General features: G+C 43.8%; 1 protein-coding gene across 1 annotated transcript; it reads right to left on the bottom strand.

The window, feature by feature from the left end:
• Positions 1 to 1,128: 1,128 nt before the first annotated feature.
• Positions 1,129 to 5,633, bottom strand: LOC120678549 (KH domain-containing protein At4g26480-like). Its single transcript, XM_039959791.1, has 7 exons — positions 5,423 to 5,633; positions 4,479 to 4,564; positions 3,509 to 3,654; positions 2,657 to 2,773; positions 2,457 to 2,573; positions 1,750 to 1,893; positions 1,129 to 1,621 (listed from the first exon to the last, which is right to left on the bottom strand). The coding sequence occupies exons 1-7, from the start codon at positions 5,509 to 5,511 to the stop codon at positions 1,472 to 1,474; spliced, it is 849 nt and encodes a 282-aa protein (XP_039815725.1). The 5' UTR covers positions 5,512 to 5,633; the 3' UTR covers positions 1,129 to 1,471.
• Positions 5,634 to 8,960: the final 3,327 nt, after the last annotated feature.

The raw sequence follows: 8,960 nt of genomic DNA, 5'->3' as shown, positions 1-8,960 counted from the left end.
GGTTTTCTCCATGTGTAATGCTGTTAACAAACTTGATGAGAGGTGAATGCAAGCAAAAGGGTGAATGTCTTTTCACTGAACATACTAGGCTCAAATTACCGGTTTAAGATATATACTAGGATCTAAAATCATAGGTAATACTTACTCAACTCCACGTATAAGCTAAGAATCATGTACAAAATCATCTTGTCATCTTAGAGAATGGTTAAAAAACAAATTTATAAACAGGCTTGTAGGATATACGTGTCCGTTCCTAGGAATTAACCTTTAGTCAGACAACAATAGTAGCACACCAAATAATCAAGCGTATTATCGACACATATTCAACTACGTCTTCATTCAGAGTGTCGCACAATGTGTACACGCCAACCTCCCATCATCAACCTCCACCTTTCCATAGACTTGTGTGCGAAACCGGGGGGCGCCTACCATTTCTCGCTGTTTGGTGGATTCGATGCGAGCTAACGAACGAGCAGAAAGCGAGAATGCATGTGGGCTCCGGGATTTGCACGGCTCACGTGTCAAAAGGGAGGTACAGACGTGACACGCTACCACTTGCGGAGCCGTAGACTTGGCGCCACCTACTCGCGAGCCGTAGATGGGGCAAGGGACTTCGACGGTGGAGAGCCGCCGAGCAACCAGAAGCTGCCGCCTGTTCCTTCGCTTGTTCCAGGAATATGCCCGCTACGATGATTGCTTTCATCGCATCCTAAAATTCGGCAACGAAACCATTTCAAGGACTTTTACCTGCATCCGTGATTTTGTTGTACTTACCCGAACAATGTGGCAGCTAATCAGAACGCTGCTAGTGCCAGTCCCAAACAATGCGCTTCTCAGCTATTCTGAACCTGTCCTAAAATAATCCAATAAAGCTACTTCTTACACCTTACATTAGTACTCCCTCCATTCCAAATTATAGGTCGTTTGACTTTTTCAACCTCAAATTTCACCATTCGTCTTATTCAAAAATTTATGCAAAACATCATTTCTTTTGTTGTGGATTGCTTTATCAATACAAGTTCTTCAAAAGTGATTTAAATTTGACTATGCACAAATTTTTTGAAAAAGACGAGCGGTCAAACTTGATGTCAAAAAAGTCAAACGACCTATAATTTGGAACGGAGGGAGTAGCAGAAACGAAACATAGAACTTTTCCAGATCAACAATGGTCATGTGCACTAAGATGCCACAACAGCACAACCCAGTTAGGTTCCATACAATCAGTTCTTTCTACAGGTGACCAACATGTTGAGCTATACAAGCCTACCAAAATCGCATAGCACATTCTCCCCCCTAGATTAGAAGTCTAGAGTAAACACTGGCATACTACACAGCCACAACCACAACCAGGGGTATGGTTCTCTCGCCACAACTGCAACTTATACTTCAGACATCAGGCAGCAAATTAAAATCTCACACAAGAGATGTCTTCAACTTGGAGAAGAGAGTCAAAAGGCAACCTTTACAGTTTTTAACCACGAGTCTTGGCCCTCTTCATGCCCATGCTGTTGCGAAATGGGGAGACCGACCCAGACTTCTGCGAGCTGTCGTCTCTAAGGGTACCATTTAGCATGGCAAGCTCGCGAAGCTGCTGCTTCTTGAAGAAGTCCATTGATTCATCCTAGCAATGTTTAAACATATAAGCATTTGGAAAAAAGGTATTCAAAGACCAGAAAATGTTTACAACATGGTTGAACTGAATATGGAACTTAATGAGATTCATTAAGCCAATAGGCAAAGCTATCCTACCACAGGTTTCAGCATGTCATCAAGAATTTCTCGAGCTTGCATAAGACGGATATCAATGAGTTCAGCTGGCAGCTCTGCTTCTATCACAAGGTGGAGAGGCTCATTAAGGTGTTCATATCCTGGTTTTCCCCTCATCAGCTCTTCCTGCAAGTTTTGAAATGCAATAGCATCAGGTGACCTCAACAATCAAATAAAAGGCATTATAACAGTATCTGGACAAGATACCAAATACTAGACGTTTCGGAAGCATAAGCTGAACAAGAAAATTATAATGTAAAAAAACAAACTAACATATAAGGACTAGCCATATAGACAATTCCTATACAATATAATTCAAGTTTGCTGCCAAATGAAGTATAGCTTGCTGCAGTTGATAAACTTTGAATCTGACCATACACAAAAAATAGAAAGCCATCAGTTAATGTAACAGTCGAAGTTCACAGAATGCAAATTTGGTGGAATCCATCGATATTTTTAGTCATGTATAGGCAAACCAACACATAGATGAAACACTCTACCTAGCATAGTTTCCTATGCTAATTAGGGTTTATTAGGGTAAATCTTGCTCCAAAGAAAATAAAACTTTGAATATGAGACAAAGAAACAAGATAGGTGTATGGTAACCTATGAATTTACAATGAGAATATTAACAGTGACACAAATTCAAATTGTCACTCGGAAAGTTTTATAACCAAGATCAAACATACCTTAGCAGCATCCTTTATGCTGCCACGGCCTCTAATCAGGACACGGCAGTCCGTGTTTGCCTCAACCCGCTTAAGGGAATTTCCTCTTGGACCAAGTAGTCGACCCACAAAGTTGAACTGCAAAGAATAATGCCACAATCATGAAAATTTCATCTGAAGTGAAATAAGGGAAATAAGAGAGAGAGAAGCTGACATCTTACATTAGGGTATTTATCCACAGGGATGTCCAGTCTCATTGTTTTCTTCACAATAAAACTTGATGAGTTGCCTTGCGGACTGAGCCAATTTCTAGATGGAGGATGGAACATGCCTGCCCCCTGAAATGTGAAACAAGATATGGCCCCAAAAATTAAACTAACTGAAACAAGAACATTCTAACTAAACTTGACGCAGAATCCCCCACTCGAGAACTGGCCAGAAATATGTGCACACAAATTTCACAAGGTACAGTAATTCCTGTTGAATTCATTGCACATTCAGCCAAATCTAAGACGAAAATTATCTTAAAATATCAATACTGCAACTTGGCACTTAACTGCCCAAATTCCAGCTTTTGGCAACTATTTAATGACCCAAAGCATATATATTCTAATAAGAACAAAGCCAATCCATTTTAAAGTGCGGATTACAATTTCAAATAATTGACCAGGGAAATTTCCATCTGGCCAATTTTAACTTAGCTAGATTTTACCTGTGGCCTCTTAAGTCATGCCATTCCAAAAGGCCTAAAAGATGTTAACAGAAAATAAGATACTCCTCATCCTCGAAATTAACCGTTTTCTTGATGTCAACAAGTCTGAAACAATTCTGTGGCTATTTGAAAAGTAAATGTGTAACCACTCATCAACTTCAAAGGTGGACGAGAGTTTATCACTAAAGGCAACAGCACACTGTTGCTAATTGCCTCGTGAACCAAAAAAATATTGCAGGGTATTCACTACTGACAAATGTCAAAAACAAGAGACCAACCGTCAGATCATTTAGATCTTTCACATTCACCACAGACCATAAGAACAAATAACAATAGTTACGTCAGTGGTCAGTAATCATACTTCAGATGGAATTGCTGGCGCCCAATCATTCATTTCAACAGGCCTTCCATTTGGTATTGCTCCTCCGTTTATAAGGGGGCTACCATGCTGATACCCAGGCTGATCTAAAACAGGAATTCCCAAGAGTGCAGATACGTGCAATATTTCTGTTCACAGTTTGGAACACCAAGCATAACACGTACCAATAAGTTAGCATGACACATTGAAACAAACAAATCAGAAGTCGACAGGCAAACAGATCGACTTAAATCCAACACTTTTTAAGTTCAGTTATACTAATGTAATCATGAGCACACATAAATTTCCTAAGCAACATTGTCTGTACATGACATGATTACCATTAGCTACACATACGCAATCAAAAGACAGCACTATTGGCTCAGGAAACTAAAGCAGGGTCAGTTGCCAGTACTAACTGAAGGGTTCACGAATGAATAATTCAAAATTTATCTAAACTGAAATTAAAAGCTATGCTATTCCTTGACAAAAGAAAAGCAAGGAATAAAAAATGGAGGAACTAGTTAAATAAACATAACAACCATAGAGAGATATTAGGAGCCTTTCTAGAAACAGCTATCTTTCATCTATTTTGCACAACAAACAAGAACGCAAATGTGCATATATGTTAGCAAGTGAGCTTGATTTGGCACGCGTGGTCGCGTGGATGTAGTTTTTTTTTTGGGGAGAACTTTTCTAAGTGCTGAACACAAGCCTTTCTAAAAGCTCTTCCTTCTACCTAAAACTCTGACTTGAGAATTCGAGGGACATATTTTATGTCCATAGTGGTGCTAAGAAATATTAGTACAGAACAAGAACGGAATGTCTTTGCATAATTATTTTTAATTACCCACAATTTCGTTCATCTAAGATAGGTGCACATACAGTAATTGTTCACTCAGGAAAATAACTATGCCTCTTTTTGTAGGTAGACAAGAAGCTAAATTTAGTGGATGTGTTAATAATGATTTACCTTGATTCAACAACCGAGATGTGCATGGAAGAACTTGCATGAAAGGGGCAAGCTTTTGCTTCTCCGCAAGCAACTCCGCAATGTACCTGGAAAGTGAATGCTCATCAATTGATCTGTTATGTCGAATCATGGGACTAGATCCCTTAGAGTCAGCTTAAGTGGAATCGGTGGATTTGTTCGATTTGTTCAATCTACAAGTAGATTGGCAACCGAGCACTTATGAATTAATATCGAATTGAAGCAAAGTGGTGAAGTAGAGTCTAGATGGTCAGCCTACCACGTTGAATTATTCAGTTTGACAGGACTACTCCGATTGTAATACCAATCAAATATCAATAGTTGATCTCAACTAGAATCGATTGAGCCCATACAGAAATCAGCTAAAAATCAATCAGTTCACTACTCACTCAATAACTCAGCTCTTACCAATTTCACCAAAAGAAACATAAGGCACATGTTTTAACTTCCAATCAAAAACTCATCTGAAGCCATCAAAAGCAAAAACTCGCAATGAAATGCATAATCTTTCATAAAAATTTCAAGATACAAGGAAAGTTCCACACTCCCCAGTATATAAACACATCTAGACTTCTGACAGGCAGAACTGCAGAAGTCCAACCCGACGGCCACAGTTCAGCCACCGTCTCGCATACAGCTCCATCTTAAGTAGAAAGAGAAAGATTCACTTGCATCTTGATCATCTAAAACCACTCGAATCGGAACCGTTAGAAATTTTCAGCACAACGAACAGTCAACCCAATCCAAGTCATAAAACCAGGAATGGATCACCAATCGACTCCAAGATCTAATCTTGTCAAGATATCCGATCACAGACCGACCGATCAAACCTCCGACGGGGTACAAGAACAAAGTCATCGTTGCAACGAGGAAAAGAAGGATTGAACCAGGGGGGCGAAAGGTGGGGGCTCAGGCGTCTAGCGTACTTCTCATGGTCGGCGAGCGGGAGGTGAGGGGAGTGCGGGCCCGTGGAAGGCGACGGCGAGTAGGCCATGTAGCGGTCGCCGGAAGACATGGCCGCCGCCGGAGTTGGGTAGGATCTACCGAAGTCCGAAGGAGGGGCGAGAGCACGAGCAGATTTTTCTCTCTCTTTTTTTTCACGAGGAAAGCCTGAGAAATGCTGATTGGCGTAATTATCTCTACAGCCTATATTAGCCTAATGAGCATGTATGCTCATAAAATTCAGAAATTACACATATATCCTTGCAAAACAAACTTAGTTCTATTGATTTTTTTTTGAAAAGCTTGACCTTTTTAAGAACAAATTTTGCTCTTGGGTTTTTCCCCATGCGCCACCTAAACTTGGGTGGCATTTAGCTAATGGTAAATAATGTCCTATTATTCCAACTCACACTCATAGGCCACATGCAGAATAAAATGGATAAAAGTTGACGTGATGTTTTGGGCTATTAGCACGGAATTTACTCGGCGCCAACCCTGACGGGGTGGAGATTGAGTGTATTTAGACCCGCAGGCCACGCCCTGTCCCCTGGTAGAGGAATTTTCTGTACAGAATCGGAGACTAGGTCTCATTACCATCTCTACACAGTAGAAGTACAAGTATTATTAGCTTATTGAATTGCTCGCATGCGTCACTACTATGCGCTACTTCCAAACAGATCTAGTTTAGTTTAGTTAGGGCATCTCCAACCCACAGACAGCCGTTGTCTACAAGTTTAGAAAATCTGTAACACAAAAAGTTAAATAGACAACTCCTTCAACCCACAGACAAGAGCTATCTATTTAGTTGTTTAATGCTTTAGATGCAGCGCATGATCAATTGTGAACAACATCTCTATATACCTTATGTTGCTACATGCTTCATCACATACATATTTGTATACTATACATACTAGTATAAGATTAAAAATTCTGAAAAATAAAAAAAAACAAAACACCCTCAACCTTATCTCTTCGGGCTTCCAATCACCACTCCGTCTCATGCCTCTTGCTGTCTCATCCATCCTCTATCTCATGGCGCCGCTCTCTCTCATCTCATGGAGGCCGACGCTTAGAAGCCGGGAACGCGGAACGTGGGCATGTTCCGTGTTCCGGGAATTTCGTCCCGGAACGAGGAATGGGGACGACCGGGAACGGCGTCCCAAAATGGTATGGAACGTCGATCCGATGCTGCCGGAACATGAAGACGGTTCAAAGAAGATTCAAGTGCCAGGAAGAATCTGATTGCTACCAAGAAGAAGATGTAGAAGCAGAAGGAGAACCAAAAGGCAAGAATGATGAAGTAAATCCTCTTTATGGTGAAGTAAATTTCTCTGGTGGTGCACCAAAAGGAAAGAATGATGGTGGATCGAAGCAATGGGAGTGCAAGCATTGCAAGAAAAGATTCAAAAGCAGCTATACCCCCTCGTTCCGAAACAACGTTCCGGGAACATTGTTCCATCACACTTGGAACGTGTTCCATCTCTGATTGGAACATACGGAATAGGTATACCCCTTTCGTACCTTGATTTCACAAAATGATGTTCCACGTTCCACATTCCCGTACCACGTTCCCAATGTTCCGGGAACATGGCTTCTAAGGGCCGACGCGGGAGGTAGCACGCGACCGGCGTGGGGAGGCAGCTCGGTGGGCGCGTGCGTCGCAGCCGGGGGAGGCAGCTCGACGGGCACGGCAGCAAGGTGCGGCGGCGGCTCTACGGCCGGCGTGGGAAGGCAGCTTGGCAGGCGCGTGCGTCGTGGCCTGGGGGAGGCAGCTCGGCGGGGGCGGGGACGGCTGAGGCGGAGAGGCAGCTCGGCGCGAGAGGCAGGTGGCCGGCGCAGGCGAGGTTACCGTTTGCAGGCGCGGTGGCGGCTCCATGGCCGATTGCCAGATCCGCCCAGGGAGGAAGACCGGCGGATGAGCGGCGCACGCGCCTGTCGGCAGGTACTCGCCATCGACCGTTTCCCTCCCGCGCTCTCCTGGAAACCACAGGGTGGAGCACCGGATCGTTGCTGTCGCCGAGCCATCCTCCAACGGGACTCCGAAGTCGTCTGCTCGCGTGGGAGAACGCACCTATTCCGTCGCCTGGCGAGACGACGACGCAGCCATCTGCTCGGGCGACCGAGGGCACATCTGCAAAATTGTCATCAAACCGACGGCAAACCAACGAGCGATGGAGATGCCCTTAGGGGCATATAAAGGTCTACTCCCTCCATCCCTTTTTTAGATCGGGCTTCGACAATGACTTTCTAGTTCACTCGGCACATCTATGATGGCTTCGCTAGTTCACAAGCTCGTGGGCTGGCCATCAATAACTACTCAATGTGGCTTCTACTTGCCTAGCTCGTAAGCTTGGAGACTGGATGCTGCAAAACTACTCAGATGACGATTCATTTGAAGACCGTTGGTGTTTAGCCGCCAAACCCACCAAGGAATACCCTCGAGGTAGTTGATTGTAGGTAGGGTTTTGCCGAGGTCTGGAACCGATGGTGCAAGGAACACAAATATTTAGGCAGGTTCGGACCGAGAATGCGTAATACCTATATCCTATTTGGTGGTTTGTATTGTCTTAGAGGTTAATGATGTAGGTTATCTTTTGGAAGGGTCCCTGTCCACATTTATATAGTCTGGGGGAACATGGTTACATAGAAATTCTAGCCAGATACCACTACAGGAGTCCTACCCAAGGACTACTCAGATAGTTTCCTTCTATTCAAATAACTCTACTCCTGTTCAGGTAGTTGCAATAGGATAAGTATATACCATGTGATATCCCTTATTCTAGAACATTCTACACCTGTGAGCAGTTCCACTGCCCAAGGTCTAACAAGACCTCGAGATCTTCGTGGCCATGTATTACAGGCATTGAGTACTTCTGAAAACGTCTTCGAGTGCTTCTAGAGTCCTCCGAATGCTCCGTCGAGTGTTCCGAGTAGTCTTCTGTCAGACCCGGAGCAACGGGACTGCTTACAGACATAGAATGTTCTAGAGTAAGGGATAGCTCATGGATGTACCTTACCTCCTTTGTAACTACCCGAATAGGCGTAGGACTAGCTGCAGTACAAAGGAAACTACTCGATTGTGTTGTAGTAGGACTCCAACTGTACTCGGTTAGGACTTTCCATGTAACCCTGTCCCCCTGGATATATAAGGGCGGACAGGGACCCCCTCCAAAGACATCTACACCTAAGGCAATACAGACCACCATACAGGACGTAGGGTATTACACAACTCGCGGCCCGAACCTGTCTAAATCTTTGTGTTCCTTGCACCATCGAGTTCCAGAGCCGTCGATACTTACCTACAAACCCTACTGCTAAGGGTATCCCTGAGCAGGCTTGGCGGTTAACACCGACAGTTGGCGCATCAGGTAGGGGACACGGCGAGTTCATCGGTGAGTTCGATGGCCACTTTCGCTTTCAGCACCATGACACCTCCCAGAGGCGCCACCTTCATCTTCGGTTCGTGGGTCTGCGTCGCCAATGGTTCAGGCGGCTTCGATAGCCACTTAACCTACTCTCCCA

The sequence above is a fragment of the Panicum virgatum genome, chromosome 6N (assembly GCF_016808335.1).
Source record: "Panicum virgatum strain AP13 chromosome 6N, P.virgatum_v5, whole genome shotgun sequence".
NCBI lineage: Eukaryota > Viridiplantae > Streptophyta > Magnoliopsida > Poales > Poaceae > Panicum > Panicum virgatum.
This window is presented reverse-complemented; position numbering and strand designations above follow the sequence as displayed.

Coding starts and splice junctions, on each gene's coding strand:
- LOC120678549 (XM_039959791.1), bottom strand. CDS start 5,511: ATGTCTTCCGGCGACCGCTACATGGCCTACTCGCCGTCGCCTTCCACG. Junction 4,565..5,422: donor CCGCTCGCCGACCATGAGAA/GTACGCTAGACG, acceptor TTCACTTTCCAG/GTACATTGCGGAGTTGCTTG. Junction 2,774..3,508: donor CGCCAGCAATTCCATCTGAA/GTATGATTACTG, acceptor TTCACATTTCAG/GGGGCAGGCATGTTCCATCC.